This window comes from Morone saxatilis, unplaced genomic scaffold (genome assembly GCF_004916995.1).
Source record: "Morone saxatilis isolate NCDOM2014 unplaced genomic scaffold, NCSU_SB_2.0 Contig5, whole genome shotgun sequence".
Classification (NCBI taxonomy): domain Eukaryota; kingdom Metazoa; phylum Chordata; class Actinopteri; family Moronidae; genus Morone; species Morone saxatilis.
This window is the reverse complement of record NW_023340095.1, coordinates 16960036-16983705: the sequence shown is the minus strand read 5'-3', so window position 1 is coordinate 16983705 and position 23670 is coordinate 16960036. Positions and strand designations below refer to the sequence as shown.

At 41.0% G+C, this 23670-nt stretch overlaps 2 protein-coding genes across 9 annotated transcripts; one reads left to right on the top strand and one right to left on the bottom strand.

The window, feature by feature from the left end:
* Positions 1-741: 741 nt before the first annotated feature.
* On the top strand, positions 742-3453 carry LOC118339584 (T-cell surface glycoprotein CD3 zeta chain-like; the record flags this gene model as incomplete). Of its 2 annotated transcripts, none has more annotated exon segments than XM_035677297.1 (6): positions 742-836; positions 1381-1413; positions 1557-1580; positions 1661-1717; positions 1807-1836; positions 2803-3453. In XM_035677297.1, coding segments are annotated over 6 exon segments (326 nt in total), but the record flags the coding sequence as incomplete, so codon positions are not given.
* A 5977-nt stretch (positions 3454-9430) lies between these two features.
* Positions 9431-19051, bottom strand: pou2f1b (POU class 2 homeobox 1b). Of its 7 annotated transcripts, none has more exons than XM_035676487.1 (15): positions 17709-19051; positions 17548-17613; positions 16643-16734; positions 15810-15905; positions 14592-14771; positions 13540-13657; positions 13331-13422; positions 12967-13134; positions 12669-12810; positions 12332-12477; positions 11965-12150; positions 11673-11787; positions 11219-11555; positions 11021-11109; positions 9431-10088 (listed from the first exon to the last, which is right to left on the bottom strand). In XM_035676487.1, the coding sequence occupies exons 2-15, from the start codon at positions 17570-17572 to the stop codon at positions 9838-9840; spliced, it is 2037 nt and encodes a 678-aa protein (XP_035532380.1). In that variant the 5' UTR covers positions 17573-17613; positions 17709-19051; the 3' UTR covers positions 9431-9837. The 7 variants fall into 7 exon arrangements, with proteins under 7 accessions (XP_035532380.1, XP_035532379.1, XP_035532378.1 ...); XM_035676486.1 differs by having other exon boundaries at positions 11965-12153; positions 17709-19049; XM_035676485.1 differs by having other exon boundaries at positions 12332-12486; positions 17709-19047.
* Between the last annotated feature and the right edge of the window lie 4619 nt (positions 19052-23670).

Below are 23670 nucleotides of genomic sequence, written 5' to 3'. Positions count from 1 at the left end.
GGGAAAACGGAGGAAATAAAATGTATGAATGCATAGCCCTTTAGGGCTTCCGTATAAAATGTCCTTGAATTGAGTGTCTGTAATAGGACAATTTACTGCTCTAGAATTAAATGAAAATGTACATTATAGAAAACACTCAGAGGTTAAAATATTCTTACAGCACCTTTTAAAGAAAATAAGACTTAGAGGATACATCATATTTTATAAACCTAATATATGACATGTTCAGGGTCTTAGTATTGCTGGCTCACTTACTGGGACAATTTGTAAATGTTATTAGTAAAACCTTTGCTTGTAAGTCAATGTGTGAAAAAGGTCTACGAGGACTTTAGGGTTGCACTTATTATCTTTACATATTCATAGATATTAGCACAACTCTTGGATACACAGCAAGGTAGTGTTATGCATAATGTTCATAGCTTTTGTTAAAATTTTTGTTATGTTTTTTTAATTTAATTTCATTTAAACAGTTATTTTACTGTTGAAAACTCAGACTTCTGTGGTGACATGAATTTGGCTGCTGGGGACAGACACTTATCTTAAATGATATTATTTCTTTAGATACAGATCTGCACGCTTAAGCAACTGGTATCTCTGTCAGATAAAAGTGGTGGATTAAAAAGAACATTTCTCTCTGAAATGTTAGGGTGGACAAGTGTCATAACATAAAATCATTGAATGTATTTTTATTTACCTCCAACATCTGTCTGCAGTTAAATAACTGTCTCCTCTGTCCTGCAGATGCTTTTTTCACTGAACCGGTCACCTGCTACTTCCTGGACGGGATCCTGATTATTTACTGCATCATTGCCACGGCTTTATATTTCAGAGAAAAGGTGAGTTACAGCACAGGAAGGCTTCAGGGTCACCAGACTGGGGTTGTAAGGACAGTTAGTGGATTGTTTAGTTGACTGACAGGAAAATACTTGATGACTCACTATTCATACGAAATGTATAAATTCCTGATTAAGGCTTCTGCTCTTGTTTCTCTCTGTTTTTACATCAGTAAAACTTTCAATTTAAAATAGCTATTTTAAGCAGGGCTGCAACTATACAATTCATCTACTTTTGATTTATCACTTAGTATTTAAAAAAGTGTCCATCACACCTTCACAGAGTGCCAAGTGACATCTTCAGATTGTTTGTCTTATCGAACCAACAGTCAAAACCCCAGTTTATTTCACTCATTTAATTAAAAAATAATATAAAACAGAGAAAAGCAACACATCCTCACATTGACTAATTTGAAGACATAAGTTTGAACTTTTGTAATTTGTCATCATGAAAGTTACTGAAAGATCCAATAAGTATATATATATATATATATATTTATTGTATTCATTTATATAATGTTTGTTATATTTTCTTTTTGCTCTCTAGTTTTCCTACATCCCTGTGGCTGTTTCTGCGTCTGTAAGTCACATCTTCTCCTCAGTGTCTTTATATTTGACAGCGACTGCTCATGAGGACCAATTTCACTGATTATTGATCGACATACTGTACATGTTTATGTGATAAGCTTATTTAACTTTTTTTGTGTCTAACTGACTAAACAGGAAGAGAATGGAGGCATTTACCAGGTGAGCAGTACTCTCACACCACTGATGATGTCTAACTCTGCTGTGACGTATGTGTTTATAATGTCATATTTCCTCTCTAGGAGCTGGATAGACCAAAGGATTCTGATCCTTACCAGGTGCTTGAACCATTAAAGAAGGTAAGTCTCCTTCTCTGCTCGTGCACACTCGCATTCTCGCCTGTTCATGGCACCTAACATTTCATTATTATGTTGTGTTTTATCTCTAGAAAAAAGCTGGCAAGAAAAAGAAAGCAAAGGTAAGATCATTTACTCACTCAGTCTCTTTAATGTTAAACTAAATAAGCTTTTTACAATTGTGGGATAAGTAACAGGAAATATGTTTGCTCCTCAAAATACATTTAATCAACATCGTTTCTGTCTATTAGTAAAGATGATGCTAATAATCTCAAACCATCTTTAAATGAACAGTAACAGGTGTAACTGATAACATTAACAATGGCTCTGTTCTGTTCAAGTGGCCCACTAAGTCCTGACAGTATGACAGTATGACAGTGAGCCAGCGTGAACAATACCAGGACCCTGAAACTGAAGCAGCTAAATGGAATTCAGCCATCATTCACTTTATTATTTACGACTGCACCAATTATGTCATTATGTAAAATCTAAATCATCATGAGTTCAGAAAGTCTATTTCAGTCACAAAGTTAAAACAGTTTTTTCTTTGATATTAACCACTGGAATAACACAATATGATCATCTTTACAAATCCCTGTAAAACACTTTCATTGTGCATTTTAACTCAAAGCACTCCTAAAACATCTTGATCAAGTGTTTCCAGAACTGTTTACTATTTCAGGAGTTTAAAAAAAAAAGGAACAAAGGACACCTTTGATTTTTACCATATCCAACACATGACATCAAGGGCCAAATGGCTGCCTGTTTACATTATAAACAATACAGTGGTTCATTAAACTGTTTGTCATACGATAACTGCTCATCAGTAACAAGAAACATAATAAAGTGTTTTCTGTTGGAGGTGGGCCACATCCAATAACAAAGAAAACTGATAACACTTGAAATGAAATGAAACATTAACCTTTGGGGGCAAACAGCAGCATATAATGAATGTTTACTAATTTAAGAGATCGTGAGATATCTGTAGTCACTGTGAATTAAAACATGCAGACTTCTCTGCCCCTGATGTCACGAGATATAGAGCTGCGATCGATGCAGAGCTTTAACTTTGTCTCTCCTGTCAGCAGCCGAGCCCAGCTCAGGGGGATAAAGACCCTTATGAATCATTGATGACCAGTCCTTCGGCACCACCACCACCTCTGTCTCCCCGCTGATGTCCTGCTCTCCCGTGTCAAGAGACAGCAACACTCAAAGATCTGAAACAATTAGTTGATTAATCAGCTAATATTTTTAAAATGAATTAATAGTAAATATCTGTTTTGGAAAGTTTGGACAAAAACAGTCATTTGAAGACAACCCTGGGCTTTCAGTATATTGTAATGAGCCTTTTTTTAATCTATTATTTTATTTACATCATATTTCATTTGTATTGTATTAATCAAAAATAATGTTGTGTTAACTCCGCTGTAAGCTCATAAACTCTTAGAGATTAAACTCTTTATTTCTGCATTTACACATCATCCACACATTGCTTTACAACAGTACAGCCATGCTAGTGGCAGTGACATTTGCCAATCAGCACCAAACACAAAGTACAAGCTGGTAGCAATGTCATCAGTACTCAGTTATACATTTTTAAAATTATACCTTATATTAGCGCTATGTGAACCTGTTAGCGAGGCTAAAATATAATAACTGATTGGGGCTTCAGGCTGCAGTAACTCATCACAACAGTATGCTCTGTCGTGTAACTGAATACAAATAAAAGACAAGGCACATGTCAAAACACTTGGAAAATGGTTTAATGATGTTTACAACAAAAGAGAACTGTACATTAACAGTAAAAGATTATCTTTATATGTGTATAAAAACAAAACAAACAAAAATACAGCAGACAAATGCATCAAAATCTACTATGTATCCTGATTCACATACTTAAAACTCCTACACAATCTTTCAGTTCTATGCCGCCATGACTGGAGGCGGGGTTTTTTTTTTTTGTTTGTTTGTTTTTTCTTGTAGTCAGATCAGAGCAGTGTCCCTCAGTGTTGTTGTCCATGATGGAAACCAGCACTCTTTACATTAGAGTCCTGGGAAGACTATTCATATCAGACTGCAGTATAAGAAAAAAGGGAAATAAAATCTAGGACACATTCCTTTAGATTAGCCCAAGCTTCCGACATGAGTAGTAAATGTTTTACAGAATTAATTTCTTGAGATACACAGACATAATATGTACATGGTTGGTGTTTTCTCTTTTTTTTTTCTCCAAATTTTTCTCTTGTTGAAAGCCATGGTCACTTGGGCTGAACTGAACTGATAAATCACACACGACACACCCAAAAACATACAAAAATACTATATCTTTAACCTACCAAGAGTAAGACAGTTCTGCAATTAGTTCCATGCTGTGACAGAAAAAAGAGATTACAACAAACAAACGAGAAACAGACGCTTTTCACGTAAGTTTTTCTCAGAAATATACCAAAATATACATCTAAGCTTTGGAATTACTGAGGCTAGGACTAAAGCCAGTGCTGGGTTTGTCTCTTAATACACATGCTGCAGGGTGGAAGGGCGAGAAAATACAGCTCGAGAAAGACACAGGACAGAGAGATATCTTTGGTATCTGCATTTGTCAAAAGTTAAATATTTGGATTTTTGCTTTGGGATAGCGCTTGTGAGGTCCTACAACCTCACCTGGAGTAAAGCATTAAACAAAGTGTCACTGAAGCCCGTCGGCCAGAGTTCTGAGCCGGAGGGACACCGTCCATGCAGAGTGAAGGACCGTGATGCATAGTGTCACAGCTGATCAGAGTCTGTAGTGAAGAGACGATGTCAAAGGAGAGAGCCGGAGAGGAGAAAAGCGGGGAGGAAGGAGGAGGGGGACACAGCAGTGAGTTTTAGCGACCGCAGGATGTGTATTCCTGGAGACAACAGGGTTAATGTCCTGGGGCTATACAGTGTACGGATGATGAGGAAGAGACAGACACACTGTGAGAGGCAGGAACAGCATTTTCACCACAGTCCTTGAGAGAGAGAGAGAGTGGAGGAGGAGGAGGGAGGGGGGACCTAAGCAACGGCGCTCAAAAGGAAGACAAAATAACAGAGTCCTGAGCATGTACAGTGTGCACAGGTCTAACCCTCAGTGTGTATTAACCAAACATCACCCAGTACCACCAGATTTTGTTCATGATCTGTCGGAGAAGCCCGTAGCCCGTTCAAGCGATTCGATCCCGCCACAGCACTGAAACCGCCGTAGCATCAGACACAAACGCCGGAGTGTTTGCCAGTGACGGAACACATTGCAGCAATAAAAAGCAAAACTCTTACAGGTGACATCGAGGGCTCGGGAGGAGAGTTGCAGCCGGGATTTGATTTTGAGCGTGAGGCGGTGCACGGGCGCGGAGAAGCGTGTCGTTTCATATACAAAATAAGTTTAGAAGTCTTGGTAGTTGGCTCCACAGGAGACGCGAGAGCGGGCGGCGACAGCACACCGACAATGAGGGAAGACACTCACATAACTGTACCTGGCAGAGTAAAATAAATAATAAAAAAATAAAAACTTAAAAATAAAAAGATTTTAAACTAAAGAAGTGTTCAAACCATGAGGTGTCAAAAATTAACTTTTGACAGACATAACTGAATAAACAATTAACAATAAACTTTGTATCAAGTTAACAAAGAATTATCTCTCATCCAAATGCTGATTACTCAGTGTGCAGATAAAATACACAAATTTGAAGGAAAAACAGCAGACATCATGAAGTACGTATGAATCGGTCTCCCTGTGTGGAATTTATCAACCCTTCACGAACACAGCTACGAACTGGTTCTCCACTGGACACGAGTTTGGCTATTTATCTTTTTTGTGATTTTGTTTTAATATTTTTTTCTATAAAGTAGATAAAGAGTCATTCGTCTTGAGTTAAGAAATGAGGTTATACAACAGCTCCTTTTACTTACTATATGTCTCCGCATCCTTTTCACATTAAAAAACCAGCAAAACATTGGGTTGGCAACATGATGCATGGCGCCTGTCCACAAAATCTTGAAATCTACAATCACGTCATAAACTAAAACATTAAAAAGAAGCAATGCCAAAAAGACATCAGCGAAAGTTGAGAATCATTAGAGAGAGAACGCAGTCAACTAAGACCATAACTGTAATTTTACCTAAAAAAAATGTAAAACTGGTAGCTTAAAGGCTTTAGTAAACAGTAAACCCCTCGGGACAAAAAACAAAAAAATAGTACTTCAGTGTCTCACAATTAAAAAAAAAAAAAATATCCTCTCAAAAATCCACTGAAGAATGAAAAGAAAAGCACCATATGTTGCAGACGCCTCCTATCTTTCTTTTTCCACACCACACAACAACACAACACAACACACACAAAACACACACACACACACAACAACACACCACAACACACACACACACACACACACAAAAACCCACCTGCTGGAATTATTAGTAAAGCTTTTCTCACAGGTATCCTCAACCTGTCTGGGTCACACCTAAAAAACATAGGTAGCAACATAATCACGCTCCAAAATGCCCAAAGTACACTGTATTGTTTCAGTGAAAACAATGCACCAGGTGAGCTCAGCGCTCAGGCTCTCACACACACACACACTCACACTCACACACAGAAACAATGCTACAATGCTCATGTCTTCTACGTAACAATAAGGCATAAATGATAATGTTAATCTTCTTTGTCAAACTAAGAAAGCCAGTGATCTTGCCCTCTCACACTATACAAAATAATTAAAGGCATAAAGTAATATTAAAAAAAATAATAATCAAATGATTGTTAAAGACAGCACAACAAATCAAGTCCACAACGACTCACAACGGGGGAAAAAAGAAAAAGAAAAAAAGATTAAGATCAGAAGCTTCAGAGTCAGGAGCGCCTGAACGGGCCGTCCTGTTGAAAAGACCTCGCAGATACACGACAGACACAGGTGTCAGCGACTCACGCGCCGCCGAGGCGTGGTCTCGGGTTTCATCACTTATTTTTTGGTCTTGACAGTTTTCAAAAAAATTGCTATTTTGCAATAATAAAAAGGAAGATTTAGGGGAGTAATTTTTTTGAGTAAGCATGATAAACACTACATTCAGTCTTGATAACATACTGGTTCAAATATAAAATATGAATATCTTACAAGTGTTTATATATATATTTATATGTATAGAATTAAGAAAAGATCGTTTCTCTAATTCTTAAGTCTTTCCTCAGATAAATATTTCAGTAACATCCTATGGTGCCGATGGCAACTGGTTCATCTTGCTAGCACATGTTCAACTCTTTAGTAACTACAAACAGCACTGGAATAGGACTGAGTCCCGTAGGCCCGTTGTGGCCTCAAAGACAGGGAAACCAGCAACATGAGCAGCCAGACACCTGCCTAGCTGCAAAGAGAAAAGGCTTTTACTTTGGCAAGAAGGATCTCAAAATAACATTTAAACCTGGAAATACCCCATAAATAGTAGTACTAGAAAATAGCAGTAGTAGGTTGTCCTTTTATGTATGGTTCATCAGTATAAACTTTGAATGGCAAGCCAGACAGTACTTATACATTCTACACTGTTCTATACACAGAATTGTCTAAAGGTGAACCTTATGTTTAAGTGCTGCTGAGGTATATTCAGTCAAAATAATTCAACGACAGAAAAGAACACAAGAGGATAATGTGGACAAATCTCACTGCTTACAGTTTCAGTGATTTCACTGTGGTAATTCATTTTGTTATTTGGAAGCAGCAGAACAATGCTACTTTATGTGGGGTTTAGTTCAATGTGTAGCACATTACAACAGTACTTAGCCCAACACTGTGCTGGGTTAAGATAATTTGGCAGGTTTTAAAAACTAGTCCACATACAGATTTAGGGAGCAGCACATTGTTTCATAACATGCTGGTTCAAAAATGGCGTTGCTGAGAGGAGGTGTAGTATGTTATCTGATGATCAGATCTATGCATTTACATCGGTGAGCCCTCCAGACGGGAGGGTCTAAACCACAAAACCTGATTTTCACAGGATGTAGTCATAAAGCTATAGCAAAGCATGCAGGCCTCTCAACAGCTCAACTCCACCAGGAGTTTCAGCAGCAAGTTGTTAAAGCTAAAGTTTCTGTGATCCTTTATCCAGCAGCACCAAATTGGGAATATCAGGTACTGATCGAGGTGGGAGAAGAGGGAAATAATTTGTCAGCAGAGTGGGGAGCAGAGATCGTGTGAACGGCAACTCGTGTGCTCGAACAGGCACAGCAACTACTGAGGAAAACCACTTTGGTTCAAGCTGTTGTTTTATGGCTGAATATTAGTACAAAACCAAAAAACAGAACCTTTCCACTTTGCTTCAGAAAAGTCCAAAACTGCTACCAAAATGGCCAAAACAGATGAAAAGGAAAACAGGCCATCAAATGGCTCAAAGAAAACCAGGATCAGGCACTGGGGGCAACACCCCAGTGATAAAAACCAATTCATAAAGAATAAAAAGGAAACTACTTTCTCATTCCTCAACCCACCAATCCTTCTCTTTTTGTCAGTTGTGCTGCCAATTAAAAAGTTGAGCAATGAGACACTTAAAAAAAAAGAAAGAAAAAAAAAAGGTAATCTTTGGAAAGTGATCATCAAAATATTGCATTTCTATATTCTGTTGACAATGAAGAGAGATTCTGTACTCATAAATATATTGACTAGACTAAGCTACACCGACTACACACAGCAATTATTTTAACAAATATTTTTGGTATATCTTAAAGTACGTAAGCCAGTCAAATGACTGCAGACAAAAAAAAAAAAAAGACAGAATTTCATTCCTCCCAAAACAGGCAGACTGCAGCTCATCAATCCAGTTTTTTGGTACAGATACTGTGCACAAGTAGATACGACGGTACTACTATTAAAAAAGAAAAAAGAAAACAAAAACACAATACAATAACCCCTATCTAGCCAATGCCACCATACATTATGATGACCATGCCCCCCTGACTAGTCCTCCCCAAAACAGACCGGTCAGCCACAGAGCCTCGTGGATCATGCAGTTACTGAACTCTCAGAGTCTGCCTGAGCCGTAGACAACACATGCAGACGTCTAAGTTCTACCTCTGAATCCAAACATAATATACAGCTTTCCAATGGACCACCATCCAAAACAAAATCGCCATCAATCGGACACGGGACTGCACGTCTGCAGCTCTTTTTAAAGCTCTCAAAGTACTGTTTTCAGTCATTTTCTATCAGTGTCTATAATCCGAACCCAGACCGTCATTTTACAAAAGCTTGGCAGCTTCTTCGCCGCCGCAGCAAAGTGTAAAAGTCAGTGTTTCCAGAAAGAGAGACTTAGAGAGACACGTCTGGTCCCTACGTCCCTTAAAGCAATGATAACCTTTATATCGGCCACTTATTACTTGTTTTTAAAGCCTTATAACCACGATTAAAAATTGATAGTTAAATCTTAACTTAATATTAGACTTACAAAGTTTTGAAAATGTCAAAAAATATAGACAGCAAAGATAAAGAAAAAAAAAGTCTCTACAATAGAACTTTGATATGATTTATGTCAAGGCCTGTCCAAAAAACACAAAAGAGATAATTAAAGATGGGGTGACACACAAATCCCCATTAGTGATGATGAATATTGTGAAATTAGTAGTAAATCAGTTTAGTTTGAATGTTAAAAGAGCAAAATCCTAAAGTTTTTGGTTAGAAGTATTTCAGAGAAAATTCTGACCTGGAAATAGGAGGATATATATTTATATACAAAATGTGAAAACTTGATGATGTCGAGGATATTTCTCTTCCTGGACACATGTCAAGGTTCATAAGGAGCGCAGGCCAACAACAGTGTCCATCTGGCTACTGTTTGTGGGAGAAAAAAAAAAACCCAAAAAACATCCAAGAATCATAAAGACAAAGACGGGAAACAAACTAAACAAAAAAAATAAAGTCAACCCCAACCTCATTTGAGGCTGTTTTCTTTTTGGTGGCAGCAAAAGGATTAAATAATGATAGATACAATGGAAAGAATGTGGGGTGGTTAGTGAAGCGCAGAGCCTATATAGAAACGACCTCCCTATTCCCTACATGGTGTGATAAGAGTAGTGCACGACATAAGAAATAGGGCGTTAATTCGGGACGCAGCCTGACTGGCTTCACTGAGCCTTGGAGGCAGTGGTAATGGTCGTGGCTTGCACAGGCACAGCAGCCGAGGTGGCTTGATGATGGGCATCGGCAGTGACCTGCAGCCCCCCCGCCCCTGCCGACACCAGGCTGACGGGGTTGCTGGTGAGCACCGACAGGGTCTGGGGATTCAGGAAAAGCGGCGTGGTACCGGAGGTGTTGGCGAACAGCAGGTTACTGCCATCCAGAGACGTGATGGGGATTGTGCCGCTCGATGCCAGAGCTGTGGAGGAGATAGAAGAAGTTGGTGTATTTAGACTGTGAGCCAGCTCAACAATGGGGATTATTTATTATTTAAAAAAAATCTAATAAATAAAAAACACAAAGACTTTTTTTTTTTCCCCACTGTCCTGCGGGACTTCTCATCATCTAATTTTATCATCGCACAGCAAGATTAATTTTTCTATTGATAGAAGTAATTTTCTCTCACCTCATGGGCGCGGCCTGAATTATTGTGCTCTTAATATGCAAATGCATTGTAGCCTCATTAAATTTTTCCTTTCATTATACAAATTACACAAACAATGGGTTATCTTGATAAACCCATGATGGATTTTTTTTTATCATTTTCTTTGTTAATGTTATGGTTATTAATTAACTACATGTTATTTTTGTTTATATACTCAATTTCTTTGCCTTTTTTATTTATTGTTTCATTAATTCATGTTTTCCTAATGAATCCGGTTTGGTCTGCAGACCAGGCCTCAAGGAAAGACTACGATTACTCAAACTGAAGTTGAATAACGATTTATCAGCCATTATACACTATTTTTGTGGGGAAATAACCTTGAACTGTACTGCATTTTGTCTCCTCACTCCCTGACATGCTACTTACTATACTGACCATCATTTTGATGTATCATCGGCATTTGATGTAACCAGTCCATCATCACCACCTTTTCAGCAGTACATAGAATCTGCAAGAACACTCCCTGGGTGTTGCTGCTACCTGGTGACTATATTTAAGTAAACATTATGACATACAGAGCAACTATGTTCGTCTCTTTAAAGACAAACAAGGTTGAAATTCCCATCTCCAAACTATGCAACTACCTATAAAGTTGGGTATGTATTGTGTGTATTTCATATTGTCTCAGATTAGAAAACACTCAGCACAGTAAATATTTATTATGTTGTCATGACATTGGTACGCACCTTGGATGGTAGCCAGGGTGCTGTTACTCATGAGGGCAGGACTCAGCGCACTGCCCAGGCCACCAGGAGTCAGACTGAGCAGGGCCCCCCTGGACACACGGACACAGACAAGATCATTTAGATCAATAGAGAGGACACCAGTGAGAGAACGCCACAGAAGTAATAATCAGAGGCCTAAACAACATGACCTGTACTTACCCTGAAGCAAACTGGGAGGAGGCCATCAGTCCAGGGTTGAGCCCTGCAGCAGCAGCAGCCATAGCAGCAAAGCTGGCACTGGTGGGTAACTGGGCAGCACTCTGCAGCGCTGCAGAAAACCCTGGAGCCGCCACCATCACCTGACCCGTCCCCAAAGTGGTAGCTATGGATGTCGGGGCCTGGGTGACGATGGTTTGCGCATGAGTGCCAATCTTGTTCTCTGTGGTTGTGGAATGAACCGTTGGCGACGGGCTTAAAGATGGAGAGCTGGTTGCTGTAGTAACCATAGGGGCGGTGGATATGACGGACGCTGTGTTTGTGGCGCCAACCGTCGTGCCTTTTGAGAAGGGAGGGCAGAAAAAGAAGAAAGGAGAAGTTCCCTTCGAATCTATTATGCATGATTAGATACACACTTCCATTAAGTCAAAGACAGGTCAAGCCCAACCGTACTCACCTGTGAAAGACAAACTGGAGACGCTGGTGCTGGTGAGAGGCATCACTGCATTTACAGTCAGAGTGGTGGGCGTGTTAATAGTTGGACTGCTCACAAGGCTTGCTGTGCTGGCCACCTTGGGAACAGAATAAGAAGGATTAAATGAGTGTCATTTAGCTGCAGTTACAAAGAAATACAATGAAACCTTTTTGGATATGTTTCTAATTCTAGAAACTAATGCGTGGCCCCTCGCTCCCTCGCTCTTGAACCCCTAATAAAACCAGAACAATCACTTAAGTGTGTCCATACTCACCAAAGGACTACTGGGGGTAAAGATGGTTTTGATGGGGGTGTTGCCTCCTCCACTGCTGCCACTGCTGGGGGGGTTAATCCTCTTTTCTTTCTGCCGACGATTGCAGAACCAGACCCGAATTACCTCCTTCTCCATGTTGAGCTGGTCAGCAATCATGGTGATCTCTTCAGAGGTAGGTTTTTGGTTCTGCTTGAAGAGGGCAAAAAAGCCAGGGATTCCCTGTGAGCACTGAGACTGTTCTCTCGTGTAATTCTGCTGCTAGATAACGTCTATTAACAATTTAAGACATTTTACTAATAAAACACGTATGGTACGCAAAAACTTAATTTTCCTCTTGAGGTCCAAATGTTTAACTTCAGTTTCTCACCTCCAGAAAGCTCTTTTCTAAGGCCACTCGGATGTTGGTCTCAATACTGGTCCTCTTCTTCCGTCTGCGGTTGATCCCCTCTATGCCCATGCCCGGGGAGCCCAGGGCACTGGGGCTGGACAGAGCCTGGTCAGATGTCAGGTTCTCTGCACAAACAGCACCGACACAAAGGACAGGAAGGGAGGTAAAGACAAGGTATTGTAATGATACACAACCCACGCTGCCCTTAGCCCATTACACGATGTGAGGAAAACGAAGATTAAATATGCATAGTGATCAAAGTGTTCTCATTCCGTGTCCTTCTGTATCGCTCATTCAGGTGGGTTCAGGGACAAACCTGCATCATTAAGCCACTTCTCCAGCAATGGCTTGAGTTTGCACATGTTCTTAAAGCTCAGGTTCAAGGCCTCAAAGCGAGAGATGGTAGTTTGACTGAAGTCGTTTCCATACAGCTTCCCCATGGCCAGGCCAACATCCCCCTGGTGAGAAGGATAGAGAGACAGAGATGAAGTGTGATTCATTTTACTCACCTATAATACAAGTTCATGCACTAGGAATTTGAGTATGAGGATAGCCACAGATGATCATTTGCAAAATACGTGAAATTGCTAATGTATTCAGTCTTGAACACGTACCTGTGTGAAGCCCAGTTTGATACGCCTCTGTTTGAAGGTCTTGGCAAACTGTTCCAGTTCCTCCAGATCACTAGGCTCCTCCAGAGTGGGGGTATCCAACCGTTTGGGTGGTGTCTGACTATGGGACTGATTAGGTGTGGCTGCTGTTGTGCGGGTTGGTGTTGCAGGCTGTAGTTGTAACAGCAAAATCGTTATTAAGGTTAAGAAGAGTCAGCAAAGGAAAACTGCAGAAGAGTTTAAATTGGTAGGAATAAAATGCAAATGTAGAAACGTTGGCTTTGTGATGTGAATGCCTGGATTACAGCTGGAAAAGAAACACATTTTTTAGAGTTTAATTAGAAGAGGTGCTTGCATCATTACCAACCTGAGGTGCAAGGGTGATGCTTGGTTGAGTCGGCAGGAGGTTAGCTTGGCTTTGAGGTAGTGTAGTTAGAAGACTCTGGGCTTGCAATATACCTACAGAGGGAAACACATGGGAGTTAAGGTAGAAAAAGAATGCTTCTATAACAATCAAATGCCTGGAATATATCTATTTTCTTAATGCAAATCAAACACTACAAGTGTTTTACTTACTCTGTTGGGCCTGCGGTGTCTGTGAGATGATGAACTGAGGCTGCAGCTGTGTGGCGATCGGGTGGCCAGGCTGCACCAGAACAAACTGAGGCAAACTTAAATTCTGCTGCTGTAGCTGCTGCAACAAAGGACATTTTCACTGTAATCATGTGGAGAAATTAGCTCTTTATAAACATACAAGAGACTACATTACATCTCCGCAGCATCGAGACTGTAAATGCATACTAAGATAACTTACTACACGGTTTTTTGTCAGACTATACCAATAATGTCTGCTTTATTCTAACAAACGAGGCATATCAATCAAGCCAGAGGTGAATTTGTATTGCAGGAACATAATTAAACGCTGCTGTATATATTCATGTTATTTTTATTTATTTTATTGAAAAACAATCTTCAGGTACTCTAATGTCAACTAAAGCTAATACCTGATAGTCAGCACTGGTATTTTGTTAATAGTTAATAGTTAATCTAGTCTGAAACCAAACATGACTTATTTATTACATTTCCATATTATCCACATTTCAGCCTCATTTGCCTCCAGACAGACAGTCTGCAGTTGATTCAAGTGGTAAAAAAAAGTCATGTTGATCTCCTACAGACTCTATAACATATGTATTCTCTGTTTGAACCTTTATTCAAATAAGATACAGTTTGTTAAATAATAAATGTAGTTTGATCCTGATAAAAATGTGTTCACTTAACACAGAAACTAACCTAACCCTGGATATTTGACTAAAAAACCTATTCAAATCCCTTATTTGACATTAATAAAAGCCAAAATGTCACGATTTAGGTTTAAAAGAAGAATGATAACTGGGCAATAGCTAGATTTTATTAATTACTATAATACAGTGTTTTGAGATTTTGCCTTCTCATGGGGTTTCTTATTAAAGCTGAAATTAAATATACTGTATGTCTTATACTGCTGTGGAAATCATTCCAATAAAACAGAATTTAAGTATGTAAATTATACAGTCAAGAGTTTGTTCAAATAATCTTTAAGGACTTTAAGGACCAGAAACCCTGGTGCATGGGTGATTGTGCCTTACAGGGGCGATCTGGATGGGCTGTGACAGGGGCAGCTGGGTAATGGGTGTGGCTGCGGAGGCTGAGATGCTGGCCCCAGTGGTGCTGTTCTGCTGGTTGGCTGAATGCTGCACGGCTGCAGCCAGAAGCTGAGCTTGGGCCTGCTGGATCAACATCTGCTGCTGCGCTGGGGTCAGGGTCAACTGTAAAACCAAGAGACAGAAACAGAAACATACATAACGATGGCCAGACAGAGACAGAGAAACGCAGTAGTGATAGGTCAGACAGAGGGGAGGGGGGGGGAGATAAACACAGATAAAGTAAGTAACATTTTAACAAATCAGTTCATAGAGATTGGAGGAGTTAGTGTTTGTCACGATACTTGAGTTTTGACTTTGATACACATGGAAAGTTTAATATAGAACAAAACAATTACTACTAAATGTGTGTTCAATTCATCCCTGCCTTGCTCCAGTTTTATCGACAGCAGGGGGACTGCACTGTTTGATGCTGTTGCCAACAGTCGTTTAAATGGCTGCCCCACTCATGTCATGAACTATACAGCAGCTCTGTCTAGTCCAATTTCTCCTTTATTTTATTTTTCCAATTCCCACTTCGGCAAACAATACTGAAGTGGATTCACCATAATACTGAATACATTAGGTGAAAGTACTGAATGTTTATTGACATTTTTCTATTGAATTTAATTATTCACGAAGGTATCAAAGTACTATTGAAACTTTCGTTATCGTGGAAACACTACTGAGCCCACACAGGCAAATGGAGAGACGACTCATGCAGTTGAGCCAGGCACAAGTGCAAATGAGCATGTTGATGTCATGTTCAAACTCAAATCCACATGCACAGTAAACATTCACTCCCGCATAGCACAGTAGCAGCCGCATTCAACCCGGGCGGTCTTTGCGACTACAGTATGGCCTCAGGGAGAACATGGATGGATATGAAAGGTGTCATGTGGTTGGCCTGACGGTGAGTGTACAGACACATCAAGGCTATGTCCAAACACATCCCTTCGTGGAAGAATTTGGACATAGCCTAAGAACCACTGGGATGAACAGGCACGCAGGCAGAGGAGACACCAGCCTTAGCCACAGAATCAGGGCAAGCGATCATTTCATCACACAATCTTTCAGCCAAGATTGATCGTGTTGAGGTGTCGACCCAGATGCATGGCTACGACTAGGTTTTAACTCAAAGCAACGAGGCAACAGGCCACTTACTCCAGCAATCTGTCCCCCGGCCAACATTAGCTGGGTTTGAGGCAATACGCTCTGCTGGACGGAGGTCGGAAGAGCGCTCGAGTCTTCCGACTTAGACTAGTGGAGGTGAAGCAAAGAGGGGGGCTTAGAGGAAATCTTCCTACAGGCATTGTTGACACAGCATAAGGTAGGCCTGGTCAAATAAGTCTCTTAATTTAACGACATAGTTGTTATTAAAATAAGATTCTAAATGTTTTAATTGAGAGCAAATTATCTATTTCACACAAAAACAGTCTAAATAAAACAGTGAAACTAAAAACAGTTAAAAACCACATTTCTGTGCTACCTGAGTGGCTTTCTGAGAATGAGCCTTTAGTCTTTGAGCAAGGAGAGGAATTTGAATTAAAAAGGAAGTGAGAAAGTGGGTATTTAAAATGTGCTGCAGCCTTCAGAGACAAGGAAAGCGAACGGGAAGGGAGGGGAGAGTTGAGATGCTAATTAAAATAACTGTTATGCAGTGCATGTAAATTCTGCATAGATTTGCATATTCTCGGCCATCTGTTTCCGAGCAACCGCAGAGCAGCTAATTAGCATACAGGGTTGATTAATCTGCCTTGTTGCCAGGCGACACAAGGAGAGCCTGGCTCATTTAAATGAACTCTTTTCGGCTTGTGCGTGTGTGAGTGCAGATGAGCATACCTCTGTTCAAACTTCACACCTTATTATTTTTATTATTGTGACAAATCACTACACCAAAAATGATCTGTTAAACGTCTGCTCCCTCCACAGAAATAGGACAACAAAAAGTTACTTGAGGTAAAGTGTGTGACAGTGCGCATCATGTGTTGTATTACCTGTTGGAGGAGGGCTTGTGCATGTGCATTAGTGATTGCACTTGTGGTGGGCACCGTGTGCCTCTGAAAGTCCAATCCATTGATTTGGATCCCTGAGGACAGAAATACAGTTCATGAAACATGCTGTTAAAGGACTTCAAAGATGTTTTTATTGTGGTTCAAGTGGCCATATAATCTACACTGTTCTAAACCAATAACAACATAGAAGCTGTTATTGGTTTAACACAAAAATGAGGAACACAATACATTAGAAGCACACAGTGAACCTGTAGCGGTATACAAACTGTCTCCAGGTGCAAGGAAAACTGACTATGACTGAAAACATGTTTTTAAGAGTGACAGCATATGTAACTGTAATGATGATCCAAAGTCATTACACAGCTGCATGAATAGGTCCGAATGCAGGCTGGTGAATCATTACTGAATTAAATATTAACACTGTGAGCTCGTACGTAAATTGGAAGCACACATTAATGTTTACTTAATTCGTCATTACACAATAAGAATATAAAGTTGAGCGCCAAATCTACAATGTTCACTCTGAGTTGGATAATTTATATCACAGAATCACTGAAGCACTGAGACAGAGCAAATTACTGTGATATTCAATAGGCACAAGTGAGGGAAACTGCTCTGTGAGGTAAACACTTCATTTGACAAAGAGGACTGCTCACAAGGATTTTGGAAAGCTGCCATGTCTTCTTTTAAATGAGTCAGTAATACAGAAGGTGGACAGTAGTGACCCCTTTCTGATTTGTGCTGCAAAAACGTTCATTTTGGCTATGAATTTCAAACCTGTTGAATGAGGAGGTAAAACTCAGCACATCCTGATGTCATCCCAGTAAAGGGAAAAGCAAAGCAAAAAAAAAAAAAATAAGATAAACAAAATGCTGGAGGTCACTCACCGGTGTTCCCGTCACCACTTTCCATTGCACATTTAGTAGTTTCTGACTGATTATTCACTTTAGAATCTGGAAGAGCCAGACAGAGACAGATAGTGAGAAACTCACACCCACTGCCGGGAGAAAAAACAACCCTGTCTCAATGATAAGAGAAGTGCTCTCACTTTTGTCACCTGAGTATATCCCATAATTGGATGATATTCCTGCAACAACATTTCAGTCACATTCACCATTCAAAGCGGCGAACAACACTACCGAGAAAAATGAGTCACCAACACTGCGATTACAGTCACAGGCTGGAAGACAGGAGGATATACTAACTGATGTCACATTAATACAATTAACTCTTAGAAGTAATATTTCAATGCAAAACGTGCCAGACCACACAGCGACACCTTTTTCACACGAGGACGCCCAACAACCGCAACAAAACCCAGCTGAGCTCCATCGCAACCTCATCAAAAACTCACCCGCTCTTGCTCCACCTGTGTGTTCCAGCATGGTTGCACAACCTATCATGAAAAATTGCCTTTGCCGGGCTAACCCACGACAGGGTGTCCGGCACTCTGTACCTCCTCCCGCTCCTCCCTCTCCTCCCTCTCTTCACTCTCCACTGGTCAGCAGCGAGCAGGGTTCAATACAACCAGAGCTACACGCAGACACAGTGGCACTGTCCACAGCACGGTTCACTGAACAACACTGGGATACGCACACTGGGAAAGCCAACAGGGTTCAGGCAAACAGCTCTCCTTCCCTCTCTCCCTGCACTCTTTTCTTTTCTTATAGCTCTGCCCCTCTCTCTCTCTTACAGTGCCTACTTTGCACTCGCTCTCCCTTTCTCCCGCCCTCCTTCTATCTCCCTCTCCCTCTCCCTCTCTCTCTCTCTCTCTCTCTCTCGCCAAGATTGTCTGTACTCCTGAAAAAGTTCAACCTCTCCCTCTCTTGCTGGAATGAAACAAACGACAAGTGCAGCTGGCGGCCTCCTCCAACTCGGCTCCCCTCCCTCCAACTCTATAATGAAGCATAATCAGTATTCAGCTGATTAAAGCCGTATGCAAATCTGCCCCTGCCTCGTTAGCAATGCAAGGCTTTGAAGTCCTGCGAGCGACGCATTTCACACCGGGCTCTGAAAGCTTTCTGCATAATTTAAACCCCTATAAATATTTATCAGCTCATTAGCATATTAATTGGATGGCTTTTGGAGGACGATAAAAAACAGGGGAATAAGGACGACACAGAGAAGGGAGAAAAAAAAGTGCTCAAACTAGCACTTGGCGCAGCAGAGGGAGGGGAGGCAGCAGCAGCACAAGACCAATTATTGTGCGAGTGCACGGCTAAAAAGTAATTAGCTAAGAGCAGGTAAAGGGCTGAAGATATCCCAGAATGCAGTGTGAGGCCTGTCGGCGGTGGTCTGGGCATGTTAGCAAGGCGGACTGCATTAATAGAACGCCTCGTTCGGAGTATCTCCAGGAGTCGCAGAGACCGGGCCTAACGGAGAGGTAAAGGGAGGGGGGTGGGGGGTCTTGGGTATGAGTGGGTGGGGGAGTCGCTCAATCGGAAATAAATAACTCCACATTAATCCACCACAAGCCTGTCATTACTGCTAGACCCCCTGTGGCTAAAGCATTCCACAGCGAGCGGGTACAGAGAGTGGGTGGCGGGCTGTTGCTGTCTATGTTTATGAAGTGTTTGGGGATTAGCATATTTAGATTAGCTTTACATTCCATTAGTATTTCATTTTGGAGCCCTTTTAAATTCAGTTTGAGCGTGCTCCAAGAGTTAATACATCAGGGGAACAGCCCGGCTACGGTGCTGCACAGGTGTCCAGTGAATCAGAATGACTGGGCTGGAATGTGTGGCTGTATTGTGGTCTACGGGGGAAGAGGGCTTAACAACCAAATCCACAACAACTGCTCCTGGCTGAAGCTCTAATCAACTTCTTCACGTATCCCCAGCCTGACGCAAGGCATTTACATACTAGTTGACCAAATCAAACAATGTCAAGAGGGCACGGGGCAGGGTACAGACTGAAAAACAAACAGAGCGGTTCAGCAGCGGGACGAGGACCTGAGGGCCAGGTCTTCGATCACCAAGCAATGCTGGCAGCTGTTTGTGAACAATCGGAGACCCTAAACCAGTGGTTCCCAACCTTTTCTGAACCCCGAAATAAACCTCATCACTGCTCATCATCAATGTGTACATTAGAGCGAACTATGAACAGGATGTTGTTCAACATTATTTAATAAGGCTGCAACTAAAAGTTAGTTTTGTAGCTCATTCTGACCTGACTACCTTATCCATTGACGCTGTTTTCTAAAAGCTCTGCACTAAAGTGATGGAGGAGTCTGCCAATTATTTTCTCGATTAATTGTTTGGTCTAAAATGTATAGAAAAATATCTACTAAAGCTACAGGTGACATCTTAAAATAGTTTGTTTCATCCATCCAACAGTCTAAAAACAAGAAGGTATTGAGTTTACAATCAGAATTCAGAGGCTGAAAACAATGAATATTTTGTATTTTTGCTCGAAAAATGTCTTAAAAGAGAAAAGCAGCCTCAACAATAAATGAACACTGCATTATACTATTACACTGTATTATCCTCCACACCACTCTCCACTGCTGATCTCCTCAAACAACACAGTGTTTAGTTAAACCAAGCCCACTGTTTACCCAGAAGGCCACTAAGAAAGACGCAGATGCCACACTAGAGTAAGAAATCTGGAGGGGCTCCGTCTTTCTGACCTCTCGAACAATCACACTGCAAATGAGAAAACAACAGAGAAGTGAATACAAAAACCAGTTATCTGCAGTACACTTCAACACATGTACAGTTACATGGTTGAACGGTTTGCAAAACCCTGCTGTGGAACAATGCATTATACAAATATCCTGCGAAGAGAATTTTAAATAGGTATCTCATTAGCACTGTAATATGGGAAGGCTGGATGAATACCGCAGAGCCGTTAACGTGAGCGGAGAGATTCAACATGAGACAGAGCCAAACTTAATTAGCACATCCACATTCTGCCCTACTGTCTATATTCTTCGCCTTAAACACAGAATACGTCAAGACCACCAGTCTGAGCACTGAGCAGATTTTGGAGCGGTCAGGACGTATGGTCACGACAGATAAATCTTTCAATTTGAGGGAATTAAAGAGCGAACAACCTAAAGCTGCCCGGTTCCATGCAGAATCAACGTGAATACCAAACAGTTCAAACTAGCTTTTAACACTCGTCAACCTATAAAACTGACGCAATCTGACAACAGACAGTACACACCCAAACTCACAAATGAACAAATGAGATGATGCAGTGTAATCTAATGAACAGTAATGGGCCTAACACCAGTGGAAGCTACTGTGGTATCTCTTGGGTGGTCATTAGCCAACTGTCTATAGGCGAGGTGGAAAACTCAATCTAACTAAATAACAGTGAGCTTTCTATCTAGGGGGTGGCAAGTAAGAATATTTAATGAGAAGGAACATAGATTCACCACCGAGGAAGCTGATATTAGCATTAACTGCTGGTTATTCATGGGGTGTGTATTTCTCTTTCTTGTAACAGAAAAATATGGCACCTTTTCCCCCAGATTTTAGCAGGACTGTGAACAGCTCTCCCGCTGTTGCCTCGTCTATTTAAAGAAGGCCCCGTATTTGTTTAGAAGGAACATCTTCTTGCTGAGGCCTCTTTGTCGCAACATAGGTTTGAAGAATGTTTCTGTAACATAAAAAGCTTTCACGAAATCCTGGTTTAACGAGTGATCTTAATAGTGGCGGGCACGTGAGAGTCATCAGGGACAACGTGGCAATGTTGCCTGGTAAATGCAACAACTTGTAAGTCATCCACCGCTCATAAGCTCCTCTGTGTCCACTTTTCCTGAAAAGCCCACATTTTGTAGATTATCTCCTGCACCTATAGGTATTTCCCAAAACATGTTGGCGTATATAACCTGATATAACACGACAGGTAATGTTAAGTCTTAAAGAAACCCTGTTTTTACAGATAAAAGCCGATGTTTAACCAAAGGTCTGCTGTACCTTGCTAAATTCTTATAGAGACTTTGTTGCTCTGCATTGTTTAGCCATGAATTGCTCACCTTCCTACAGGTTACCAGAAACAAGCAGTTATCTGTCGTGAGCGCAGCACAGAGCTCTGATTAGTTAAGATTTTCTTCTTCCACAGTGAAAAGGCTTGTCTGACTGGAGCCTTCGTGGAGGCCTTCTCAGTACTTTGAGATGGCATGTCCTGAATTTATTACCGCAAATGATGCATTATTCATACCAACTGTGTTTACATCAATGAATATTCATGATGGAACTACAAGGCTGGAATGAGGGTGGAACTGTAAAACTAATTAAATGAGAAAAGTAGTCTAAGTATGAGGATGACAGAATTACTTCTCATCTGTTCTTTAAGTCGCCCAGTTTAATAAGTTAATTATATATTTTTAAAGTAACTGAGCCTTTTTTTTTTTTCGGACAGTGGATATCACTTCACAAAATGCAAAACAAACTGTTTTTTTTTCTTCTTGGCTTGCCTTAAAATAAATGATATAATTTACTATGATGACTGTCTTGCTATATATCACATTTCACAAAATTGCCAGTAATTTGATATCACTACCGTCGGCAAAGTTACACTGTGATTGTTTTCATAACAATGCAGGCCGGGTATGAATTTGTATGTATTGGTACAACAAAGAACACAATGTAAATCACTATTTGGGCCGAGACATAAAGCTGAATTTTATTATTTAAACAACCCAAACAAAGAAACTACAGTACAGCTGACCTGAATGTTTCAAAACTTCTAGCGTTGCCATGATAAATTACATCGAAACAGTATTTGGACGCTGTGGGTTTTATTTTTTAAGACAGAGCTTTAAATATTGGTCATTTTCACTGTAACCCAACAATGTTTTTTCAGAACAGCCCCATTCAATTCAATATCCTGTTCTGACTTGCAAAGATATGCATGTCGCCTACAGCATTTAAGCCCTAAGCTGCAAATAATTCAACACACTATGCACTGCAGCAATAACCTGATAATGTAAACACGGTATTGAGACGGTAGCACACACACACACACATTGTTTTAGGCTTCTGTGTCCAAAAAGTAAAAGATCCCTGAGATAACAAACCATCCTCTGTAGTTTTAACTAAAAACACACATTCATACTTTGGACTGGCTCCTTTAAAACAAACTTATCTGCACGGTATTAAAATAAATAGTGCCATCAAGCTGTGTCTTGCCCATGAAACCGGCAGAGTGAATAGTAAGAATGTCCTGCCTGTTATTATTGTGGCCTTCCGGAAGTGGGCCTCACCAGCCCTCCCTGTGCCGGGGGGGGACACACAGGTACAATCTTTGTATTCAGCAGACACAGGCTGGCTTCAAACCCACACTAACACGAGGGGAACGACAGATACCTTCAAAAACGGATCAGCCAGGAGCAATTAAAAAGTTATAGAGACGAATTAAATATTCTAATGAGGTGGATAAACAGCTCGCCAGCCGAAGCCAGACTACTCCCACTATCAGGCACAAAAAGTGCTGCGAACAACTTCAATAAAACTGTAGTTTTTAAACAGTTTACAACCTCTAAAAACACCACCGACCACTACCGACCACCGACCAGTACCGACCCGGGCTTGAGCTGCAGATGAATCTAAACACCGACCCCGTAAAATCCACGGTAGCCCTCTAACGACAGGACCAAGTTAGAGGAGGTGTTAGCCAGTTAGCCACAACAACAACAACACCACACAGTCGGTTTATAATTGAATACTCTGGGGTCTTTTACTGTCACCGTGGTCGGACGGGGTTGTGTTGACATGCAGCCCCATTGTGCCGACGGGACGAGCTCCAGCGTCCCGTCGGCCGGTGTATTGTGCTGAAGTCCGCACTCTGGTTGAGGCAGGCCCGCATGAATAACACAACAGGCTGCCGAGGCTCCACTGCGCCGAGCACAAAGAGGAGAAAACGCTGTGCTATAAAACCACACCGAGCCGAGCCGAGCCGAGCCATGCCAGTCAGAAAGAAAGGTAACTAGCGAGCTAGCTTCTGCTAACCCCAACCGCCTGCTGGGAGAATACAAACAAACAAACAAACAAACAAACAAC